This window comes from Leptosomus discolor, chromosome 14 (genome assembly GCF_034619465.1).
Source record: "Leptosomus discolor isolate bLepDis1 chromosome 14, bLepDis1.hap2, whole genome shotgun sequence".
In the NCBI taxonomy this organism is placed as follows: Eukaryota; Metazoa; Chordata; class Aves; order Leptosomiformes; family Leptosomidae; genus Leptosomus; species Leptosomus discolor.
This window is the reverse complement of record NC_141404.1, coordinates 12,656,962-12,682,416: the sequence shown is the minus strand read 5'-3', so window position 1 is coordinate 12,682,416 and position 25,455 is coordinate 12,656,962. Positions and strand designations below refer to the sequence as shown.

Sequence of the window (25,455 nt, the reverse complement as noted above, 5' to 3'; positions counted from 1 at the left end):
GCAGCTTGGCATACAGAGACAGTTCCCCACCGAGTGACCATTTGATTGAAATGAAACCTGGTCCAGCAGGTGGGGCACTAAGTTGAGACCTGGGAAGCCAGAGCTCAGGCTGAAGGTTATACCCAAGCGGGCCAGAGCCCATCACTCCCCGCCCTCCCCTTCTCATCCTTTATCTGCTCCAGCTTTCCCATGCAGGGGCAGGCTGAGGGCACGGCTGGGTGAGGGCGAGAGCAAGCAGGGAACTGGACATGTGTCAGCAAAACAAAGATGCTGAAAATACATCAAGAAGTGTGGTTGCCCATGAACTTTTACAACCTTGATCACTCGTTCAATAGTGGTTTTAGGACAGATCAAGTGCACGGAAGAAAGGGGCAGGTGGCACACCACATTCAGGGCACAATGACTCAAACACGGCTTATTGATGACTCGTAGTCAAAGCATTTTGAAAGCATACAGGATCGATCAGCATACAGGATCGATCGGCCAACCAGCACAGCCCAAGAGAGGGGACTCCTGTGAGAGGGGGACCTTTAGCCCAGACCACCAAAATCACAGCAGACAAAAAACGCTTTTCATAATGTCATAAAGGATTTCAGTATAGGAGACTTATGGGAGTCTTAAATAGCCAAACAGAAAAACATGACTGCAGTTTCTAAGAATTATAGCTGATTGGAGGGGAATTGAGGGTAGGAGCAGCTGGTGTACCCAGAATCAAGCAGTGGGGTTTGGGACCAGAGAGAAAGATGTGTTGGGCCATAGGATAGGAATTGGGGAACACCTGGAAGATTAGTTCACATTTTGTATAGACAAAGGGCAGCCCCGATCAAAAAGTTATCTCTAGGGTTTTAAAAGGGTTAATTTACATAACTGAAGAAAATTTTACCAAACTAATTGGAAGAGAAAATGTAGAGGAAAAACACAGGACTGAAAATAGATGGTTTTTAAAAAGAATTCATTAGAGGGCTGAGAATTCATGTTTCTGCGAGACGGCTGTTTTAACTAAACCCTGCTGATCAGTAACTGCATAGGTCAGACTAGATGTTCACAGTAAAATTTTTAAATTGTGATATAATAAATGTTATTTAAGTTATTCAGGAAATAAGGAGAAACTGTGCATTGGTACTAGGTGAAAGAAAAAGAAGATATTAAGTAACATTTCCTTGGGTTGAACGCCTAAGTCAGACCACTCAGCCCATCTGCACCCACAAGCCCTAAAATGCTTTGGCTTGCCAGCACCCACCATGCAGTAACATTTCAGCAAACTGGAAGGAGGCCAGCGTGCTCCTCCTCCGAGGACACGTGCTACACACACAAACAGGAAAGACAGCTGAGGCAATGTAACTTTGGTAAGGCTTTTGCTGACTTATCAGTGGATAACCACTCCAAACAATAAGGATTATACAGCTTCAACACTGTACACTGTATGCAGACTGAAAACTGGTGATAGATCTAAAACAAGTTATTGGAGAATAAACATTCAGCAATTGCACTACATGCCCTCAGATACCAGTTTCAGCCTCAACACTGGTCAACATCTCAATCTAGAAACAAACACAAAATTGTCTCTCTAACCTTGCAGATTAGCCAAGCAATAAATCATGAAGTGCAGTCACAGAGCATGACCGGGATCCCTTGGCAGGCAGGGCCTATTCAAGTAAGATGTGCTGCAGTGCAACCCAATCTGAAGGCATATGCCAAGGAACAAGGAATGCAAACCCTGCTGTCGGGGATGCCAGACTGCATCTGGGACTGCACCAAGCTGACGCTGCAAGAATGCCGAGGTCAGAGCAGATAAGCAACTCAGCAAAAGACTAGGGACGAGAGGGCTAATGCAATTACGGGATCACACAGAAAGAGAAACAGAGCAGGAGTCTGGAGGACATTTTTATCTCCATATACTGAAGTAAGTGTACAGTGTTTTGTTTTAAAATCACATTTAAATTCCTCAGCACACTTAGAAAAGAGACTGGAAAGACTGTTCTAGACTGGAGAAAAAAAATTCTCAGTGAGGGACTTGAAAAGCTTAATCTGTTTAGTTTATCAAAAGGTAGATGCAGAGATGATGGTTCTCAGTGCGTTCAAGGCAAAAAAGCAGAGGTACTAATGAACCCTTTAACAGAGAAAGCTTTAGCTATAAATTGCTTGAAACGGAAGCAGTTCAATTCAAGGAAGTAATAAAGTATGACTTTTCTTAACGTTAAAGGTAATTAACCTTTAGTTTAATAATGGTACAAGTAGAGTAAAGTAGAAGTAGTGAATTTTCAGTGTTATTAATCTTTAAATTAAAACTGGATACTGCATAGATGATTTGCTTCAGGTAAATGCAAGTTTCTGGGGCTGGGTGAAACTGCACAGCTTAGAATAAGAGATTTGACAGGATCATCTTCTAGTTTTTAACTCGACAGATTTACAGTAATACAGGAAAAGAACAGCATAATCTATTGCTGTCAGTAACATCTGCATAACTCCTCTATCTGTCCTCTAAGGGTGACAAATTATAAACCATTCTTGTACCTGAAACGTCAAAAGCATTCAGTAATTAAGGCAAACCAAAGCTCCAGCCTTCCTTGGCCACCCAGACAACTTACTCGGAGATGTGTACGAAGATGTCAGGCCCTCCATCTGCAGGGGTAATGAAGCCATGGCCTTTGGAGCGACAGAAGCATTTACAGACACCTTTGTAGACGGGACCCTCTGATGCTCTCACCGTTCTGCAAAAGAAAGCACAAAAAGAGCAGTTCATTGCTGAGCACAGATGATCAAGTCTGATCTCCTCCTCCACTGTCATGGGACCTGCATTCTAAAACAAGAGAGATTTGAAGACAAACCTTTATGATGACTCACTGCCATCAAGAAAAATTACTCGCATGAACTATGACCCATCCTGAAAGGTGCATGATTAAATCCTTTTCTCCATCAAATATGCTGAGTTGACTCAGCAGTTGAATCAGCAGGGATCCAAACTTGCTCAAATACTTCCATTAATGAAGCCAATTGATTTAGACATCTTACAGGGTTTTTTTTACAGAGGAGTTACTAGATCAGGACCTTTTCATGCCCTGACTATCCAGAATGTTGCTTCTGTGTTAGAAAAGGATTTTGGTGCAATTCTTCAAACACAGTAAGTGATTGTGTTGCCATTTGGTTACATGCATCATGGCAATTTTGCCTTCACTTTCCCAAATCCTTAAAGTTTACTGAAGTCTAAGTAAAATAATTTAAAAATGCAGTAACAGCTCTGTTCCTCAAGTCAAACTAACACTAAAGAAATACAGTTGAAAGTGTTAAACGAAGAAGAAATCTCCATTATATCACTTCATTTCCAGCTCTGCAAAGCTTTAGAGGCACCTGACCCCACAAGCGCTTGCTACACAGAAAAGTACTCACTGCCCTAAATAGGCCATTAAAGTTCAATTGCATCTTTCAAGGAGAAAAAGCACTATGGGGGATAAGGTCCCACATTTGCAATGAACCAAAATTAAATTGAATAATAAGCCACTGCCTGTCACATTCATCTTTTCTATACAACTGTGGGGCCAGCGCTCACCTACAGCTCCTCTTTAAAAAGAGTACACTAAAAAAAAAAGTTTATAGAGATATTTTGGTTTTCAGGGCATACAAATACAGCAAGATTCCTACACTAATTAATGAGTAAAGAACTGTGGAAGCCAAACCCCAAATTCTTTAGTTTTGTAAGAACCAGACTAGAATTAACAGCTGAGAAGAATTACAAAGAGTTCATTATTAACACAGCACTGAGGCAAGCTTTTCAAGGGCAATCCCAATTATCAAGTCAATTATGTTCCTTTTAGCAATCTACTTCCATCACAAAGTTTAGGGCATTTGAAGGCTTTTGGAACTGACAACATATAAATTTTTCTTCTGCTGCTGCTGTTCTCTTTTGCCTCATTTTGAATACAGAAATAATAATATGAAGCATCATTGAGATTGATGCTATTTAAATCCGCTTGGATAACCCTTCAAGAGCAAAGCTGGGTAACACTGCAAGAAGCAAGAAGGAAAAAACCTGCCATGTAGATTAAGCAGCACAAAACAGGCTAGCTGTGGGTTTGAGATCTGACTTCCACAGTGTTTCACTCAGCACTGCCAGCCCTCCCTCACACAGAGGTAATTGCAAGACTGGCAGAAGTGCAATGGATTGACCACCACTTCATGTTACACCCTCAGACCCTGATTCAAAGACCACTGAGATTAACAAAGAAGCCCACATTGCCTTCTGCAGGTCAACACCTCACTGGGAGACCCACGAAAGACGGTGGGAATCTTTTGCAATGGCCAAACCTTGCGACACCATCCTCCGCTGGCGTGCTGCAGAGCAGTCCCCTTCGGGTGCGGGGCTCCCAGAAGCCTGCACAGCACCACGGAGCTACAGGACAGCTCAGGGAAAGCCAGCTCTGCGGCAGGATCACCACCTCAAACAACTACAAATAGCAAAAAATCTCATCTCATTTTATGGAACACCTCATATAATCTTAAGAGATCAAAGAGATCAGGGTTCATACCTTGAAAACCAACATATTGAGCAATCTTATGATGGAGATATTAAAGCTGAACAGGAAAAGGAAAGAAGCCGTCTAAAAAGTGTCAGGGTCATGGACCATTTCTAAAATGTCACCTGGCTGGCGGCTGCACAGGTGTCAGGAGTGAAAGAACTAAAACCTCCAGTGAGATCTGGTCCAGTGCTTCAAGGGCAGTGAGAGGAAAGGTCATGCCAAAAGAGGAGGTGAAGCTGATGAAGAAACGCCCACAGGAACCAGTCCTGAGACCCAGTGTCTGAAGCAAAGCAAAGCTTCAGACAAGAAACTGTTTTGGAAAATCTCAGTAAAACTCTGGTCTTAAAGAGCGGAAAAGACTTTGAACATCCTTTATGCAAACAGAGCATTGAAAAACTACAGCCAATTTGGACTAAAAGTCTAGTGGCATCAGAATTTATTGGAGAAGAGGTAACAGTAAAACACCAAAGCACCTTACAGATACAACTGCACACACCCCACCCCGCCCCGACTCCCTTCACCTCGGCAGGACCGGTCATTCTGCCCAAAGGCAATCTTTCAGCTGGGTCTACGAAAAGCAGGTTTCCCAGTACTCACGCTGAAAATGTCCTGGTTCGTCGGGTGGGCAGCGGACTGGGGATGAGGTACCCTCTCATGGGCGATGGGGAGCGATCTCTCACCCTTCGGTTTTCAGGCAGATGGAGAGAACTGGGTGAGGGTGGAGAGGTGGGGGACTGCTGCGAGGTGGAAGAAGCGGGCTCAGAAGACATTCCTGATGCCTGAGAAAAGCCTAGAGAGAAAGAGATCTGACTTAGTCCAAAATGGGAATTATCATAGAAGTCACAAACTCTTCAGCCGATGATTTTGTAAGGATATAACTCACTTCCTGCAGACATACACAGGGGACACAATTGCACCAAAAGCTCCTGCTCTGTGTCAGTGAGTTCACTTTTTTAAGTTTGTTTATTTTTAAATCTCACAGCTTTTGTAAGCTGTGCTAGGAAGCTCCACTGAAAACAGATTACTCCACAACTAACACATATTCATTTCCTCCCAGGGAATGGCTCCTGAAGCAGAGCTCAGCCCCAACCCTGGGTATTGGTGTGCCCCACACAGCTCCCAGACAGGTGGGGTTTGACCACTGACAGCCCAGAGGAGCCTCCTGCATCTGCACACGTTACAAGAAAGGAACACCAGAAGAAGAAATGCTGAAATAAAGGCTACACCTCCACTGCCGGAGGTTAGTTTTGTGGTGCAGTCGCCAATGCTAGTCTTTGCTGCTGCTCAGCTACTACCACAGCTCTGTCAGAGCTTGTAACACCTTCAGCTGCAAGAAGGAAGTCATACGAGTGCTCCTTAATTTACTTCAGACAGAGTCAGAAGGATTATTTACTCTGCCAAAGACAGGAACACGGACAAAGCTGGGAGAGAGTGGCTGACCACAAGGAGGTGACCCCTCCAGTCTGTAGAGACCCAGCAGACCCAGCAGTCCCCTTTGGCAGGTGTGAGTCCACTACAATCTTCCAGGAATTAGGAAGCCAATAGTCCACATTTTCATTCAGACACCCAGCAGCCCAAGTCAGATCTGCTTTTATTCATATCCTACAGCAGGAGGGAGAAGGTCCCTTTCTCAGCACACCATACGCATCTCATCACACAACAAGCAAAGCTCACAGAATCCACGTGGAGAGAAGGACTGAAGAAACAGCAGTACTTCTACACACATGAATGCATGCCTTACAGGTGCAACAGTGACAGAAAGAAAAATCAATCAGCACTGCTCTGTTATTACTGTGCAAGTCCCCATTTGCACTGGAAGGGGAATAAGCTATACAAAAATAACCAATAACCTACCACACTCTTACTCAAGAAAATCTAAAAATATCTGGATATCTGGATGAGTTAGCAAAAAGCGTGGTGATCTGGGTCAAGAAAATATCATGAAGGCAAGAAAAGCCACATTTAAGACCTATAGTTTCATTGAACTGAAATCTCTCATATCCATTACGCACCCTCCTTTTGACACCCACGCTCCCCAGCCCATGAATTATGGAGTGGATCCTTCATATGACATTTGAGAGATGCAGCCTTCTTGTCAATGACAAATTCCCATTATTTCTTCCTGAAACTAAGGACTAAAATTAAAAAAGCCTCTTAAGAATGAAGTCACCAGGGAACAAAGGCTTTTGTGTTTAATTGCTCAGGGTGCTGAGAAGGTAGAAGCGAATAGTCACGTTCCCTCATGTGAGCTTTCCACACTGTTCTCAAGAGCAACAACTCAGCTGAAAACAAAACCACAGCTTTATGCATGGCGTTTCAAACAGAGGTGGCATTTGCCACCCATGACCTAATGCCCTGCTCAACTTCATGGCAGTGTTCAGCTGAGACAGAAATGGCAAAGCCAAAGGGACAGGATTTTCCAAGCTTCCTCTTCCTCCAAAGACACCTGCTGTGCTGGCTGGCATCGAGGAAGCCTCCTTGGATTTCAAAAGACCTCTCCTTTGGGTGCCTTGCTTTCAAGGAACACGTGTTTGACATAGCAGGACTATAACTCAAATAAGTCACAGAAAAAATAAAAGCAAACAATTCAAACCTCATTCTGATAACTCAGCACACATGGTCTGGCGTTTGCACAAGTGAAAACGGAGCTCTCGGAGCCGCACACTTTCTCTCCTAATCTAAACAAACCAGCTCGTCAGGTGACAAGCAAAATACAGAGCTATTCACCCATCCACAGCAATACGTTAGAGCCAATCACAAAGTCCTGCCCATCCACTTCCTCGAACAAGGACAGAGAGCCAGGAGAACTTTCCCTCCTTTCTTTAAAATACAGATGAACCACAAAAATACTTACAAATAAAGAAGGCTAAATGGAGTTCGAAGTGTGCTAATGTATGTTATTGTTCCCATTTATGTTATTTTTGTGCCCTCTGCTCTGTAAACATAAAATAAAACAGTGACGCAGAACACTCAGTGCCATTTCACTTCAGTGCCACTTCAATACACTTTTTGTTCTCTGCCCATGGCCAAAGTAGATGAATGGCCTCGACTCTCATCATTTCTATTGCACAAGCCCTAAACTGTGATTAGGCTGCAGCGAGAGCTGACACACAAATGCACGCAGCTGGAGGCAGACAGGAGCGGCTACGCTCGACTACACCTCCTGCACCAGGCGAGTACAGCTCAGAAGAGGAAGGGATGCAAACAAGCAGCACTAGGAAGCCTGGGGCTACACTAGAGCTCAGCAGCAGTCTATGCTGGCAGGTATGTTGTACCACTGTATGTGCAAGTGCACCAGCACATCCATTTGCCTCTCGGGCTTCTCCATCCATCATAAAAATCAGATGCAATGAAAAGGGTTCGACACTGAATTACCAAGTTTTCCCATGTGCGCTGCATACAATAGGATGACAGCAGCTCCTGTGAACCTCCACTGAGCTTCCTCAGTGCCAAAGATCATCTGAACCTTTTTGAAGACAAAGGTGGAGCTTAGCTATTTCAGTTTGTTCTGGTGTGGCCACTGTCTTGACGTTGTTCATACAGGGACTAACTCATTTCCGTTGGCAGCACTCTTGAAGGAGCAGAAACGCTATCCCCACCACTACGCACAGCCGGAGGCACGCCGAGGCTGGGTGGAACTCATGCAGGAAGCCTACAGCCAACACTCAAACCAAAACCCCATGCCCCCAGCCTTTCTCTTCACACAAGTTTTGCCTTCCAAATGCAGTTACTGACAGCCTTCAAAGGCTTTAGGAAACTCCAACCACATGGCACATTACCCTTATATCTGGCCATATTTCAATATGCATCACGTATCTTTCACCAACGTGATCTTTTTATTTTTTTTTTTTTTTAGACTGTAGGTATGCACCAAACTAAAATATAAATAAATCAAATCACAGAGGCATCGTGGAAACAATAGACTAATTTAACACTTCAAAGTAAAAATATATATTTTTTACCATACTTTTTTCAGAACAATTGGCCAATGTGTACACAAAGAGACCCCAAAATGCCATCTGTAACAGGTGATGTACAAAGCACAGATTGCAATACATGAAAGAGAAATTTCTGAAATTCTCCATAAAATAATACCTAAAAAAACCCCTCTTGAAGTAATTAAGGTTGGGGGTATGTAAGTGCCACCAATGTATCTATACAATCTTAATATTTTTCTATATATCTATACAAACTTTTTCTATTCTTCTATAAGTCTACCCCATACCCCTAAAAATAGCAGTTTTGGAGAAGTTACCCATTCTGACCACCACATAACTACCACGGAAATCTAGTCTCACTTTCAATTAAAGGAAATGCCTAGAAAAAAGTCAAAACGGATAGGGCAGGGTGACAGACTCCAGGAAATCCGTCCATCAATGAACAGTTTCTTTTTCACACAACAGGCATTGCAACACCTCCAGCAGGCACAGAGCTCATCCCCAGGAAACGTTGCTCTGCATGCTTCAGCGCTCCAGCACAGCGAAAAGGCTCTTTCTAGTCTCCTCAGCCTGGAAACGACACTGTCTGGAGGAGCTGATTTCAGAAAGTACCACGATGGCCTATAAACGTGACAGCACCGACCACACATGCCTGGAAAACCAGCCTTTCCTCAAAGAGAGAGCGAGGTTTCTGTACCCCAAGAGCAGCTGCTTTCAGCTGGGTTTTGCTGGAAGACAGCTCTTTCATTTCAGCCTCTAAGAGGAACGTGGACATCTGAAAATTTGTTTTCTGGGCTTTCCTTGGATGTAGAATCAACATCAAGAACTCTTTTTAAGTGACTCACTTTTAAGTGTCCTGGTTTCCAAATTTATTCCACACAGCTGCATGTCTCTCCTCTGAGGAAGCCGTGCAGATAAACACTTGAGCTTTGCCTGCTCTTCTCCTGACAGCTACAAGCTCTTCCTAGCAAGAGCAAAACCATGGCTTGACAGCACATGGTGAGCACTACAGAGACCAGTTCCACTCCAAAGTGCCCTTTCCCAACAGTATGTCCCTTGCTCTCATCTGAGAGTGAAGGCACTGGGACCCTCTGCTACCTGCGTTACCTTGCCCTGATGAAGGGGAGGAACTGGGGGTGCTTAGCTCCTAAGGGGGGCCCCAGTTTTTCTAAAGCAGCTCCCAGCTCCCTGGCACCTCTCCGAGGCACCTGAGCACCCAACTCACCCTGAGCACCAGGCCACAGTACTGCTCCCACCTGCCGTTCCTTTCCAAAGCACTTTCTGGTGCTCAGACCCCAGTGCACGCAAGGATCCCAGTGATCACAGAACACAGGGCATCACAGCACTCCAGCATCACAGAGTTAAGCACTTACAAAACACACACAATTACAAAACACAAAGCTTCCCCTTCCAGCTTAGTTTGCATGACTAACTTTCCACAACTAATACTGTGATTTCAATTAACACCAAAGCTTAAGAGGAGTTGCAACATGCATGTGACATGTCAACACAAAGGACTACGGTATAAACATTATGCTCTTAAGAGGCCGCAGAGGAGTACCCACATACTGTAGTGATTTGGCAGTTAATGGAGACCAGGACATTGCCCAACCATCCCCATCTCCAGTAAAAGCCTAATTATAAGGTAAGGAAAACACGACAAGGAAAATTCCTATTGCTTGTCTGTGCATACAAATTAATTTGGATTAAAACAGGGTTGAGTTTATGCAGCCACAGCTATTTGCAAGCAGTTTTAGCAGTGAACACCTCTTCCCCAAACTCTGCGTCTGTCCTTCTGCTCCTCTAGCGAGCAGTTTGCTGTGTCTGAAAGCAATGCTGCCCGAGCAGCACAAACCAGCCCTGCACAACAGAGACCACAGAAAGGGGGGGGAGTGGAGCTAACTCAGCAGCAGCCTATATAGCATATTGATAAAGAAGAGGACTTCTTACAGCCCTGTGTTCTCCACTGTTCATGTAAGCTGCCAGATGCACATAAAAAATGCCTTTAGGTTAAGGAACAGAGTGGATACTTAGATTAGGTACACGTTTCAACTGTTTTATGGTTATACTGAAGGATATATGGCAATATCCTGTGCCTCATTCTACCAAAAATACAATAGAATCAAGATCCTGTCTTGCTGGAAATCCAGTGTTTGCCGTGATCGATGCTGCACAAACTTCTTGCTCCCAGTTGCACAGAACAGGGTTAGCCAGGGTCCTTTGCTGGTAAGCAAGCACAGGGGGCCGTAACCAGCTGTAGCGTCGGCTGCCACAGGTGACAGTGCTCACTAGGATTTGCCTAAAGGGAGAGCGTGCCCAATAATATGAGGAGGACCATATTTCATCCTACATCTTGTCAAAAAGTATTTCAGTGGAAGCAGAACACAACAGCACCCAGAGGTAAGGTAACTTTCTTAGGACAATGCTGGGCAGCACCCGCCAAGCTGAGAGTGGCACAGAGACCAACACACCTCCCCTCACACTCTCTTCACAGCACAAATCCAAGACTTCAGCCTGCTTACAAAATCTCACTTATCTCTCTTTTGTTTAAAGAGCAGATTAAGAGAGATGGAAAACTCTCCCCAGCTTGTGGCAAGCCTCAACAAGCAACGACAGGTCCCAGGCAAGCATCCTCCTCTAGGAGCTCTGCCCAAACAAGGATGAAAGTGATGGTGATAATTAGCGCTACTAATCAGGCGCAAGTGTTGCCCAGTGATTTAAGTTCCTGTGCACAGATATTATTGGCTAATGTCATCAAGTATTTAAACGGCCCTCACCTGCAATGCTGTTCACTTGGCTTTGGTTATCTCTAGTACAAACCAGAAACAAACCACAAGGCAGGAACAGCAGGAAGAGGGGGCAGTCTCACATGCACCCACCATGCCCGCACAATCACAGCTGCAGGCACAAGGCCATGAGAACAGTATGAGAAGGCCATGGAAACAGCAAGGGCAGAGTGCTGTCACAGTGGCTCTGGGAAACCCTGCCTTAACAGCGGTGGGAAATGTTTGTGGTGCTGCCAAGTCGGCCCATGGCATTGCCAAGGCTAAAGGCCAGGAGGGACAGAGGTGTGCTCTGCACTGCAGCTGCCATCTGCATGGTGTTAGCCTGTCCTGTGCACTGAAACCCACCCTGTGGGGCGAGTCCAGGTATCTCCAGCACCAAGACACACTGGGTAGCGGAGATGTAAACCTCACCCAAAATGGAAGCCTGCAGTAAGTCTAAAGATTGTGCACATGGCTTCATTTCCCTGCTCAAGCAAACCCACAGGTTAGAGCGCCATGCTTGAACTAAGTTTGGCAGACAGACCTGCACATCAGCCCCTGCATCGACTGCCTGCACCCGGGCAGGACACAGCAGCCTCTCACCAACAGACACGGTGGGATCCGGTAGGAGCCACCACGGTGGGAATGAGCTGTGACACCCACCCACGTGCTGCTGGAGCAGCTAACGGCCCAGATCCGAGCCAGTCCAAGGCACAGCAGCAGGCAGATCATGAATCATCACTCCTGGACTAGCAAGAGCTGAGCCAGCATAAGCCTGGGGTGTGACACCCGGCATCTTGCCTTACTTTCAGTCTGCCAAATGCTTTCTGCAGGAACTGCCCATCTACCAACCCGGTTGTGTCTGCGGCAGTGACACTACATTGCAGCAGTGCCCAGCTGCTTGCAAAAACCACTGCCAGCAACACCCACACGGGCAGAACCAGGAGGGAGAAGCACACATGCCAGTTCCCAAAGCCCTGCTCCAAGTGCTCTTTCCCTGGAGCCAAGTACACAACACATCACCTCCAGTAGCAAGCATGGTCTCTCCAGATATAAGTTAGTCTTCACATGTCCTAGACAAGCTGTAATAAAGGGACAGGGAAGTGTGAAGGGAGATCACAAAAGGAACTTTCAGTGAAATGGGGGAACATCAGGATGACTTTACTCAATCTGACGCTGGTAGCCAGGTGTGGTCAGAGTTAAGTAGGTTAGAGTTAAGTAGAAGGTGACTACACAGTGGTGCTTACCCTCAACATCTTTGCAGCATCCTGGATGTACAGTTTACATCAATGCCAAACTAAAGGTTGAGTAGTGGTATTTAATAACCTCCCAAGAGTTTTTTTCAGGCCCTCCTGGAGCTCGTAATTTTTAGCACCCACAGAACCCTGTGGCAAGGAGTCCCACAGATTAACTGTCATGTGGGAAAAAAAAACAAAAACAAAAACAAACAACATTTCCTTTTAGGGGACAGTGAGGAGTGGCCCTTTTTACAGAGAAATTAAGAAAGGACAGCGAGATCAAAAGACAGAGCATATCAAACAGGGTAAGAAAAGGAAAGGGAAAGGTGTAATATGCAAGGGACCAAATAGGAAAGAAGTATTAGCTCAGAGGAGCACATAGGGAAGGGTGCAGGCTCATTCATAAATCAAACCTTAAATTTTCCACCAGAAGTGACAGAAATGGGACAGAGCAAGAGGAGCTACAAGTTTCTTTCTGGTGCTGGTCGCCCCCCCCCCCCCCCCCCCCTTTAAATTCCTAAGTACAAAAGGAAAAAACTATGCCTTTTTAAAAACACATCTTAGTATTTCTAAATCACTCCCCTGATTTGTCACTTGAATGGCTGCTGTTACTCTTTCTTAGACAATAAAACCTGCTAGTATCAAATACTTCTAAAGATTTAGCTGGTCAACAAGGTTGCTGGTTTTGGCCAGAAACCAGATATTATCTGTTCAGTGTTTTATGGTCTCCAGCACAGAACCATTGTACTGATCACTCCAGACTCCTGCTCCCTTCGTCACACCTCCATTAGCCAAAGCTGGGAACTCTGTTCTGGGATAGTAAAGGCAATATTTAATACATGTCGTCCTAGTCTTGCTAAACATGCCAAATCACGGTAAGCTTCCATATTTCCAGATGAAGTACATTATACGACTGAACAAGGAACAAGCAGTCCCTTCCAGCGCTTGCTCTCAAGCTTTGTAACTCAGCTCTTCCTTCAGTGCTTCTGCAAGTCTGAAGCTCTCCCTCTGCCATTACTTCCCTCTGGCACATCCCATGTGAATTTATTCCAGGATTTATCTCATTTTGGCAGAAAATATTTATACTTAAACATTAAAAACATCCCATGTGTCTTGTATCTAAGCATCTTAGGGCTCATCTACAAGGCAAACGGGCTTATACAGTCTCCTACTATTACAAAGAACAGTTATACATATGTAAATCCCTAGGCACTTTTGAGTTCTCCCTTTTTCAGCCTCCTCTCACATCACAAAACTTCAGCCATGATTATGGGTAAGTTTGTTCACGTGCAAATTTGAGCCTGTTAAGGCTGCTGAAATCCCCTGAAATATTTATGTGGCTCAAGTGTTACTCAGAACAATTAGTTCACTGTGTTTCCTCCCTAATCAACATTTTCAATAGGGAAAAATAGTTCACAATACGGAGTTCTATAACCATGGAAATTTATGAGGCATATAAGGATTGGCAAAGGAAAAGATAATCCTCTGAGGATATTTCATCTGCAAGCATGACAGCAAGATGCAGATGGCAGGGTGCAGTCAAAAAGCACTCACAAATAACTTGATCCTCACACCAGCACCGTGAAGCACCCACAGACCCCAGACTCCCTTTTGCCAGGTCTGGCTTTATTTTCTGGCTATCCCAATGCACAGGCCATCTCCCACTCTCACTGCCCAACACCTCCAATGCATATTTTTAAGCATCCTAGTCTAATAACCCAAGTATATTGCAATTATAACTCTCATAGATCAATTAAAAGGTTTGTGATTGAGATATCATCAGGAACCTGAATCAATATCAACTAATGACCAACAGATACACAATTTACTGAAATACTTTAGGACATAGAAACTCCTCTGTATCTGACACAAGAGTGAAGAAAAGTCTCGCTTTCTGTTGAGCCAAAGAAATGCTCTTTATTTCCATTAAAGCCTCCTTCTGTCCTACCCTGTCCCACAGTTTCCTACCTGCATCCTACTTCACAGGCTTCAGCGGCACAACTGCTCCCTACACAAGCAGCTGCACCCACAATAGGTTTTTCTACCACAGCAAAGTTTTAAAACTACATTCTACCTGCATGAAAAGTTAGCAAGTGGCTTCATCATTCCAACAAAGACTGCTTGATGAAATGTATATTCAGCCTGTGCTAACTGACAGATCACTCAAAGGTGTAGAAATGCACATTCCATTAAAATCAAACAAGGGAACATTCTTACACACACACTTAAAGACAAGAGATGGGACAACAGACCTAAATGTTAATGGAGACAGTTCATATATATATATATATATATATATGCTTATAGATTAGTGGCCCATTTAACAATTGCATTTCTGTTTTTCTTCTTGCCTCCACCACATTTCTCAACCCAATTTACAATATATCTCACCATGCTGTACACAAACTTGTAATTGTGATTGAGACCCCCCTCGTTTCCTCAGCTCTAAAGCAAAGATAACAACCTCCTTTGCAGCAGCATGTTGAGGACCAGCTGTGTCTGTACCTTTGGATACAAAACCTTGACTAAGCCACAGAGGATCATCAGGCTGACAACAGCCAGCCCTGGTTCCCTGCTCAAATCCAGAGTGAGTCTCACTCCAGTCTGGATCATACCACTGGGGATGAACAAGAGCTGAAAACAGACTTCTTGCAAACCAGCTTAATAAAGGGAGGTAATGCTCCCCTGCTTTCCTCTGCCAGTGGGCAACTGCACTGTGCCTCTGTCTTGATTGTGGCAAGGCTTCATTACTGCTGAGCCCATCCCAGCAGCTGCCCTGTCCCACAGCAGCAAGCAGAACGCAGTGCACGCACTGCCACGGCTCCTGTCCCAAGACCAAAACACCTCCCTGCAAGAAGCCCCCTTCTGCTGTTGGTGAAAAGGAAACTGAGACAAAGGATCTTCACACCCTGCATTCGTGAACACCGCTCTCAAGCAAAAGTCACGCTTAGGCTCCACTGGGAGGCAAGTGCTTCATCAAAACTACAAAATTAATGGTTAGTTCTTGACTCTCAAGCTGAAATTATCTTAATTTATTTAACCAGACTGTATAGGGCAAGCACTATATAAATACACACATTGCACAAATCTGGTTTTTCTTACATAACCAGCTACTTGCGGAACGGAGAATACATAAGCAAACATACACAACCAAACTACTTGCAAGACAGAAAATGTTGCCACTTTACCTCATGTCTTGTTAGACCTCTCCTCAGCTCAGTCTTGGCAGCACAACTATCCCCACTGCGAGCTGCTTAGACAGATCTGTGCGGTCTACTGCACTGACAAACAGGTAGTCCCTACACCGTGTAATCAAATCTGTGACTGCGGGAACAGCCATACAGCCAAAGCGCACACACGCAACTGACAGCCTCCAGAACTGCTGCAGGGTCAGCAGCCGCTCCAATAAACACCCTGAACCCTTTGGAAACTACACATTATACAAATCCTCCATCACATCCTCATGGATGACAGTTTGGAAAACATCACTGATAATACACTTTGGACTCCTAGGGAAAAAAATTCTTTTTAGTCTCAAAAAAATGGCTTACGATCCCAATAGTCCAGCAAGTCTACTGTAGGCAACGCATCGTTCTTAGCCGACTGATGAGAAAATGGACCTGCAGGGAGTTTGATTGCTTTCCCCAATTACCATGTGTGCACAAACTAGTCTTTCTTGCTCAGCACATCCACTCGCTGCGTTCAGAGCCATTTAAATGGCAAAAGGAGCTGTATTGTGTTTCACTGCCTGCAAAACCGCAGCGCCAGCACAGGCACGTGTGCAAGGCTGGATTTCATGCCTACTTACACGTCAACAAAACTATTTACCACGCTGTGATTTCGAGAGCCACTGCTCCAGTGATGTGCTGGAAGTGTACGGAACAGGACAGAGCTGTCCACAATCACAGATGCTGCTGCTGTTATTTATGTCTACTATGTTATGCTCAAAAGCCAACACAGACCAAAGCAAGGGAACGGGCAACACAAGCTTTTCAGGGAAGATAAAAATCAACTGTTACGGTTGAAAAAAAGCAACGAATCTTGAGGTATGTGTGTTCTTCAGGTATAAAATGAAAAATCAATATAGAAGTACATGTTGGATAGGAAATTGTACTAAGCATTGTATTACAGCAGTCAGTACCCCGAAGAGCTGTACCTACTTCAATTGCAAACACAGAGGGAATGGGACACACAAGCAGAGCAAACACTGCACACAGCAACAGCGGTGAGTGCCTTTATGAAAGATTATTTTGATTCAATTTACCTGTTTGGTCATGTGCTAGTAGTCACACAACCTTAAGAAGATAACATTTTCTAGTTAACATTTTGCTCAGTGGGAGCCGACAGCAGCCTTCCATGTGCACGTAGCCACACGCCAACAGCACACCACGGTAACCAGACCTGCAGGCTAGGGCCAGGGCTCCGGCACCAAGCCTGGGGGAAGGACCAAGAAAATGGCCAAACCTAGGAAACAGTATGTACTGCGGGCAGGGTGTGGGCACTGACAGCCAGCTGGCTGGCGGTCTTGACAGGGACGGATGAAATCCAAGAGCAAGCTGGGCTTCTGCCTGCCACACCCCCAGAGCGCAGGGCGAGCAGCCCAGCTGGGAATCAGCCCCGTGCACACACCACAGGACACGCCAAGGATGGAAACGTATCTTCAACACACCCTCTCGTACAGGGATCTCTGGGCAAGCGTTTTCATATATTCAAGATTCACAGCTGAACACTCCAAGCTGGGACACACAGTCTCTCCTGCCAAAAGCAGGCTGCAGTCACGCTTGTAGCCAGGAGGAAAGGGCTACTGGGGTGGTCTTTCCTACAGCAGCCCCCTGCACACAGCACTGGGGTACAGTCCTTCCCACAACGGCTCAACACCATGCTCAAAGGGCCTTTACAAGAGTGACATGAAGCTGGAACAGAGTCACAACAAAGACAGATTTGAGATCAGCGAGAAAACGAAGGCAGGGAAATGTCTAAAAGTGCCTTTGTTATTTTTATCTAGAGTAATGCTTTGCATGAAACCTGGTGTTACACATCTAAGAAACCTCAGGTATGCTCACACGCCTGCCTGCCTCAGGAGCAAGCTGTAAGTCCAAAAAAAGTCATGTCGTGGCACTGGGAAACCAGGTGCATGCACATCTGGTGGGTTCACCCTGGTCTTGGTGGCCAGGAGATCCCAGGCTGCACAGCTCCACATTGGTGGTGTACCAGAGAGTTCATCCTCAGGATCTGTGCCAGGGAAGAGGCAGCACTGCAGCCTAGCCACATTAAAATGTGTAAGAACAAATTTGATTAGGTTCCCATTTATATCAGCCTCAAGTGTCCAGCAAAAACACTTTTCTCCCCACAGGGCTGTGATAAATGCCAATACAGCTCTGCACTACCTTTGTTTCTTAATTTATGTCTCTGGGAGGATTTTCAGGAGAGGTTTGTCTACATGAAAAGCCTGAGGGATGGAACAGTGGAAAAAGTCAGTGTGTGAAAAATGACAGTGCAGGCAGCAGTATGATTGACACGGTGACCCTGGGATGCTACCAGCAGTGCCTTGTGCAGCAGATCTGCCAGATTCAGCCCGGCCTGGGTCCAGCAGTGAGTTTCTTTCCTGAAGCCCCTGCTACTGTGGGTAAAAGACACTGCAATGCATCTCATGTCCCCAGGGAGAAAGACCTTTCTTGCCTAAATCTGGTACTGGGGAAAAGTAAAACAAAAATTTTAAAAAATAATGTATCAGAAGACAGTGATGCTGCACAGATATAGATAAAGATACATTTTCTCCTCTAGAATCTGTATCTAAACATCCTTGAGAATAATTTTTAGGACTCTGCCAGAGTTCCTGGGATAGGGAAAAGCAGCCTTGCTGCACGGAAACAAAGTGCATGTTTATTCAGAAACTGAGACTTGTGTGAGATCACTTTTCAGACACGCTCACCATAAAGCAGAAAGTGAATACAACACCATAAAGCAGAAAGTGAATACAAGTATTCACTCTATTTACTCTCTCCCCTACCAGTGAAATGAAAAACCCACCACGTGAAATACTTTAAGAACTCCTCCTACCAGTCTCCGTCACAAACAGGCTCTATGAAAAGACTATCAACACATTTCATAATTCCCATTGCTAGATTTTCTCTAAATATTGAAGGAAATAAGAGTCACAATCTACACAGATGAGTAAATTCTGCCTTTCCTGGCTGCTGTCAGCAGAGCTCCTGGTCTGGGCATGCCACTGCTGAGCTGGGTAAAAAAATACAAATCATTTATTTACACGTCAGTAACAGCTCTAAATTTTGTAAACAGGAAATTCTTTTGCTTTTTGGCAGTTTCATTTACCCTTTTAAGTAATCATCAAAAAGTTGCAACAGCGACCGTGGTTTACTTTAATCAAGTAACTGACATAACTGAAAACAAGCAAATGCCATGACCAGCCTTCTGAAACCGTATTAGGAAGAGAAATCCACCAAACAATAATCACCAAGAAGGCAGGAGCTCACAAAACAATATAGTCCATATCGCTAGAGTGCCTTGGACAACCTGACTGGCTGCACAATGTAAACAAGCCAAACATTAAACGAGTACTAACAAAAAAAGAAAATTCCTCCCCAACTGGACAGACAAGGTTCCATGTTTGTTTCCTGGACAGAGACTATTCTTTGTTGGAACAGACTCTTAAATAGCAAGCGGCAAAGAATTTGAAAGCTTGGGAAAAGCAGTGCTCCTGGAAAAGTTAAGATGCAGAGTTGGGCCTGAAGGAAAGCACCATGACTCCCCACAGCAGAGCTGCCACACCACCATCCCTCCCACCCTGCCCAAAACCAGAACTGGGAAGGCAAAGTGAACATCAGATGCTGGGTTGGCTACAAACCTCCTTACTTCTCATCCCAACAGGCAACTGTGTAATCAGCCTCTTGGAAGCAGAGGTTCACACTCCCATTCTCAGAAGTACTTTTCTTACTGTCAGTCACCTAAAAGCTGCAATTGCAGCAGGCAGCTGGGTCTCCACACCAACTGGCAGCCTGTCCTCCACCATGGGACAATACACCACTGCTGAGGTGACATGCAGCATGCTACACGCAGCAGAGCAAGTCAGGGAGCCATTGCTACAGGCTCCTACAGCACAGCGTGGGAGCACTCGCCACGCTCCGCCAGTGTCTCATGGCTGCAGCACCATAACCGCTCGATCCAGCTTGGCTTCCCACCCCAGCTTCACAGCAGTCCCCAGCGCATAAGCTCACCAGCTCCCACTCAGAGTAGCACCAACACATACTTGGCTTTCCTTCTTGGGATCAGCCTTAGCTCTTAACGCTCTGCCACTTCTGAAGTCATATGCTGCTCATGAGGCATGGCAAAGGACCAGTGTGGTTGAATATTCAAGAGAAACTATCAGGTCAAGGTTCTCTGTTTTCCTTCGTCCCACGCAAAGCAGTCTGCGATCAGATCAGGCACAGAGCCATCAGGGTAAGGAATACGGCTGTGCAAGGCAGCACACACAGGCTTACTTGTTTTTTCCAGAAAACTGTAACAGACGCCCTCCCTGCAGCGCTGCTCTCGGGATTTACCTGCAGGTTATTTCCTTTCCTCTGTGCCTTTATCCCTCCACCATCTGATCACCTTTCAAAGGGAGGCTGCAGCTCAACCCCAAGTTTACCTTCCCAGACCTGTTGCTAGGTGACATGTGTGGTCACAGGCCACCATGCAGAATTACTGCCCAAACAGCCCCACAAGAACCCAAAGGCCAAATTCACATTTGCTGGCCTTGAAGTACTCTAGGATTTAAACATCAGTTGAGACCATCACCCTATTCTCCAGCTCCTCCCTGGAGAAATGTAGAATTCAAGGCAAGTGCTAGGTTAACCTGCGGAGCCTAACGCTCACGCCATGGATAATGGGTAAAAATTTAATGTTCCTTTCCTTTAGACTGCTATTCAGTTTCCAAATTCCATTAATAATGTAGCAACCTCTTAATGCGAGTGTCATTACCCTCAAGATACTCAATCGTTATTTTAAACAGATTTCTTAGGTTACTTCATTATTTATCCATATTTTAAATCGATCCAATGAAAAAAGCAGCTGTGCAACAGCCTCAAACCAACAGCAAACAAAGCACCAGCAGACCTCTGAAACCAAGTCACCAAGACAGCAGCATTGGAGGAACCACACAAATGAAATCTGACTGAACTGAAGCGGGAGGGGGTTTCCAGGCTGTTGAGGCCCTGCCCATTAGCACGGTCAGGCTCCCAGGGCAGAACCCACGCCCCATTTACCCGTAAGCCCTACAGCCAAGCCTGAGAAGATGCAACTTGACTCACACAGTATTTTACAGCCTCCCTGAGGGAAAGCAAACAACAGAAGCACCACTTTAATGTACTCCACATACCCCAAAAATGACAGGAACAAAAGCTAAATGTGTGTCTTTCTGCACCACACAGAGATACAGAAAGCATCAGTTCGGTTCCTCTCCCAGATGCACCTCACAGCTGCCACTGAGGCGGGGATGGTGCTCTAAGATGCCACCCCATGACAGAGTGGTTCCCACCTCTGCATCTTCTGTTCCTTAATGGCTTTTTTTCTTAGCAACTAGCTGAGGGGAAAAAAGCAAAATCTTCCTCCAAAGTGATCTTGTTCGTGCCTGTTTACAAAAACTAAGAGGCAGCTGTTTATTCTCAGAAAGGGGAGACTGTGCAAGAAGCAACACTGCACCAGGGAGAGTTCAATGCCATGTACGCAGCACTGCCTTTGTCAGCTGCACAGCCACCTTGCACCGCCTCGTGCAGTGCTCTTCCCGGCAGCGTGGGTGATATCACACAGGCTATACCCACACACATGTCATGAGAAAGGAGAACAGGCACAAAGCACCTGAAACTGCTACCTAGCTGGCGGAGGTCTGCTCAAGGGAACAAAATTACAGAACTGAAAGAGCACAAAGCAGCGCAAGGCTACAGCTGCTTCACCCAGGCTCTGAGTTCTCCCCTGCAGGCCCTCGAGACCATTCGGGCAGGCAGCGATGAAGGGAAATGAGCAGAGATGCGAGCGGGAGGCAGAGGAAGTGAAGGTTACTGCCCTGTCCAGGGGGCTGCCTCCGACACGAAGAAAAGACGTTAGACTGAGACAGAAGGAAGCAAAACAACTGTCTCTACCCTGCCCTGAAAGAAGAGAGAAAGCAGTTAGTCAGACGAATGCTCTCCATTTTTCGTTTTTTCTGAACTACACTGGGCAGTGACACATCGTGCAAACCCAAACCCCACTCTGCATCGCTCTTCCTCTACACAGTGTTTCAGCTGTTTCTTTTTGTTTGGTTCGCCACATCAACCTGTTGCAAAAAGCAGGATTTGAGTTTTGGGGTTTTTTAAACTGGTGTGCAGAAAAAAACCTCAAACGTACCACTTCATTCTTTTTTTCCTCCTCCAAGATCACCACCCCTCTGCTGTGCAGAGTGCTGTTCCCAGCCCCACTGCCTGCCGGGCCCCAGGAGAAGGCAGCTCCCAGCCCCAGGGAAGGGATGTGATCCTCACTTGCACCAACTCGCTCCCCTCCCCTGCTCCAAGGCACAAGTTGATGGGGTTTTCACTTTTCAAACTCAATTCATCTCCTTAGTCCCTGTCAGAAACCCTCCAGATGAGGGGCAGATTAACCAGCAGCTCTCACCACCAACATCCAGAATATTTATCAACATAAGACTTGAACAGTTACAATCTCATTAAATTTTGCTACTGATGATCCTCCACAGTCGTCTTCCAAGTTTCAAGCAGTTACTATAAATCCCTGCCAAGTCTACCCCATGGGCAGTGATCCAAAAATGGTTTCTGATAGAAACTTGTGACAAAAATAGATGAAAAGGTGAAATTGGTAACAGCTTTCACCCTGAAGCCATCCTAGCCACAAACAGCAGGTCCCAACTGCTTCTTCACCCCACAGCCTACCCAAGGTGAAATGGAAGCAGGGGAAGGATTTCTTCTGCCTCTGCCAGGCTTAGCACCAAGAACAACCTCACCATTCCCTGATGATCCTATCACCTAGAAACAAGCCCCACACCACATTTCACACGAAGAACCACATTTTGTGTAGTGCAATACCAACATGGTCTGGCAGGTTGCTGTAAGGGAGCTTTACTAGCAGTACCTACGTTGACATTCATGGCATGCTTAATTCCTCAAGTGTATATAAAGACTGGATTCACGGGAAGTGTACCACTACCCAAAAGTACAGCCATAACAGAAACTAGAAGCCAGTGTTACCTGGCCTTATCCGGCTAGTTTCAAATTTCTTGTATCCAAATATTTCTGTGCTTACATGCATGCAAGTAAAGGAGGGGATAACGCTGGTCAAAATATTTACAATCACAGGTTTACAATCACGGTGTTTACAATGACAGTGACAGAAGCTCTACAGCTACATTCATGGGACTTGCTATTTTCCATTATTAATAATCAACATAAGGGAACACAATGTGTTTGTCAAATACAATATAATAATCAGAGGGTGAAGGTTAAGAACAGCAGTCAAAAACCCTTTCTCAACTTCACAAAAAATAATGATCAGGAGGGTCACGTGAAAGCAGCCTTTAAAATTTCTCAGACTCTTCAAGAAATCAAACCTGGCACCACAGCAGGTTTTGCAAACATTTCTCAGAAGTAGCTCTGCAGTTCCAGCAAAAACAGTGTCAGAAAAGAACTTCAAATCCTCTCCCTAAAAGCCAAATTCAGAGGCACAGATGCAAAAATTAAGCTCAGAGGCTTCTCTACAAGGGCAAGAAATGGCATGCATGCACACACATATCCAACATGCGAAAAGAACACGGAGTAAGGATGGCTTTTCCTAGATTTAATGAACGGAGGCGCTAACCGTAACGGCGAACCTTTCACGCCACAGCAACAGACTCTCTCGCAAAACTCTGTCACAAGTTTTGAAGTATCCCTCTAAGCAACCAGCGCCGTTGGACCTTTTTCTTCCTACTGGGAGAAAGCTCTTATTTAGCATGCTCTGTCCTTCTTGTGATTTATAAAAGAATTCTGAGTGTAACAACGACACATCCCGAGCTCCTAAGTACAAAAAAAAAAAAAAAAACCCAAAACCCAATCCAAAACAAATCACAAATAAGCGTTAAAAAAAAAAAAAAAAAAAAAAAAAAAAAAAAAAAAAAAAAGAAAGAAAAAAAGAAAGCAAACTAGCCCTAATATCTTAAGTGAAATAAGCCCAGTAAAACGGCGGAGAGCAGAGCGGTGGATGAAGCACCTCCCGGCAGGCACACCCGACCGGCTCCCCCCGCCGGTGTCCCAGCCCCCAGGGGCTGCCCGAGCCCGCCGCGCCGCGCTCCCGCCGCAAGGACCTTCCCAGCCTCGCCCCCCGGTTCCGCTCGGCAAAAGCCCCAGGCAGCACCGAGCGCAGCACCGAGCGCGGCCCCGCTCACCTCGGGCAGGACGGGCTGGGCTGGGCGGCGCGGCGGCCGCGGCGGGCCGGGCTGGCGGGCGGCGCTGCCCCTGCCGCTCCGCGCCCCGCGCTATAAGGCGGGTGGGACGGTCCGGCCGCCCCGCCCCGCCCCGCCCCGCTCCGCTCCGCCCCGCCAGCCCCGGCCGCCCCGCCAGCCCCGCTCCGCTCCGCCCCGCCCCGCCCCGCCCCGCTCCGCCCCGCTCCGCTCCGCCCCGCCAGCCCCGGCCGCCCCGCCAGCCCCGCTCCGCCCCGCCAGCCCCGGCCGCCCCGCCAGCCCCGCTCCGCTCCGCCCCGCCCCGCCAGCCCCGCTCCGCTCCGCCAGCCGCGCTCCGCCCCGCCAGCCGCGCTCCGTCCCGCCCCGCCCCGCCAGCCCCGGCCGCCCCGCTCCGCTCCGCCCCGCCCCGCCAGCCCCGCTCCGCTCCGCCCCGCCCCGCCAGCCCCGCCCCGTTCCGCCCCGCCAGCCCCGGCCGCCCCGCCAGCCGCGCTCCGCCCCGCCAGCCCCGCTCCGCCCCGCCCCGCCCCGCCAGCCCCGGCCGCCCCGCTCCGGCCACCGCCCTCCCGGATGGCCCCGGCCCCCTGCCCCCGCCGGGGAGCGCTCCCCGCGGCCGGGCGGAGCGGGGCTGCTCGGGAAGCGAAGCCGCCAGTTGGCCCCGGCAGAGGCGTTTTGCTGACTTGAGAGCTTTGCTTTTCTGTGGTTGATCTTATTGCCCCTCGCCGGGCAGTTCCCCCGGCGGAGGGCACGCACGCAGTGCACCCCGCCCCACACGGGGGCTTTTCCCCGGTAACAGCCACGGAGACCAGCGCGCTCGGCCCCGACCCCCTTTGTCAAAATGTAAGATTATGATAGTGAAGTGAAAATGGTGTCCAAGGAGGGATGATACAGCCAGAGAGCGCAGGAAAACCAGTTGGAAGTTACAGAGAATAATCGTGGTAAATTTTCCCCAATGTTGCAATCAGGAAGGATGAAGAACCGGGCTGTGGTGCAAGCTGATGAGAAAGCCCACGCATGGGCTCCGTAGCAGCATCAGTTGCATGGGTTTGGCATCCCCTACATGACTCAGAGCTGCCACAACAGGGCCTGAAGGGGAAGCTGCAGCAGGACAACTAATCACAGAACCACAGAATCATCCCGGTTGGAAAAGACCTTTGAGATTATCGAGTCCAATCATCAACCCTATTCTACCAATCACACCCCTAAACCGTATCTCCAAGCAGCACATCTAAATGACCTTTAAACACATTAAGGGACGGTGACTCAACCACCTCCCTGGGCAGCCTGTTCCAATGCCTGACAACCCTTTCAGAGAAAAAAATGTTTCCTGACGTCAAGCCTCAACCTACCCTGGTGCAGTGATAGAGACAAACTCTCAGTCAGTCGTCATGGGCTTTACTAGGAGCGCAAGAATCACTGAAATACATTAGGGCAGGGACAGCCGTCTTCATCCAGTATCCAGTCACCAAAGTTTTAGCAACGCCTTCATTTGTGCACAATTTTCTGAGCTGGTAATAAATCATAGTATTTTAGAACATGGTTTTTAAAAGATAGCTTAGGCACTGAATTTTTTCTTGTTCT

General features: G+C 46.7%; 1 protein-coding gene across 1 annotated transcript in view; it reads right to left on the bottom strand.

Moving 5' to 3' along the window:
• The window catches only part of CARHSP1 (calcium regulated heat stable protein 1), a 35,099-nt gene extending 11,208 nt beyond the window's left edge, over positions 1 to 23,891 (bottom strand). The window contains exons 1-3 of the mRNA XM_086473100.1: positions 23,863 to 23,891; positions 5,112 to 5,304; positions 2,589 to 2,711 (exon numbers count right to left, since the gene is read on the bottom strand). Coding sequence (XP_086329226.1) covers positions 2,589 to 2,711; positions 5,112 to 5,284 — 296 coding nt within the window. The 5' untranslated portion in view covers positions 5,285 to 5,304; positions 23,863 to 23,891. The remainder of the gene's footprint in view (positions 1 to 2,588; positions 2,712 to 5,111; positions 5,305 to 23,862) is intronic.
• Positions 23,892 to 25,455: the final 1,564 nt, after the last annotated feature.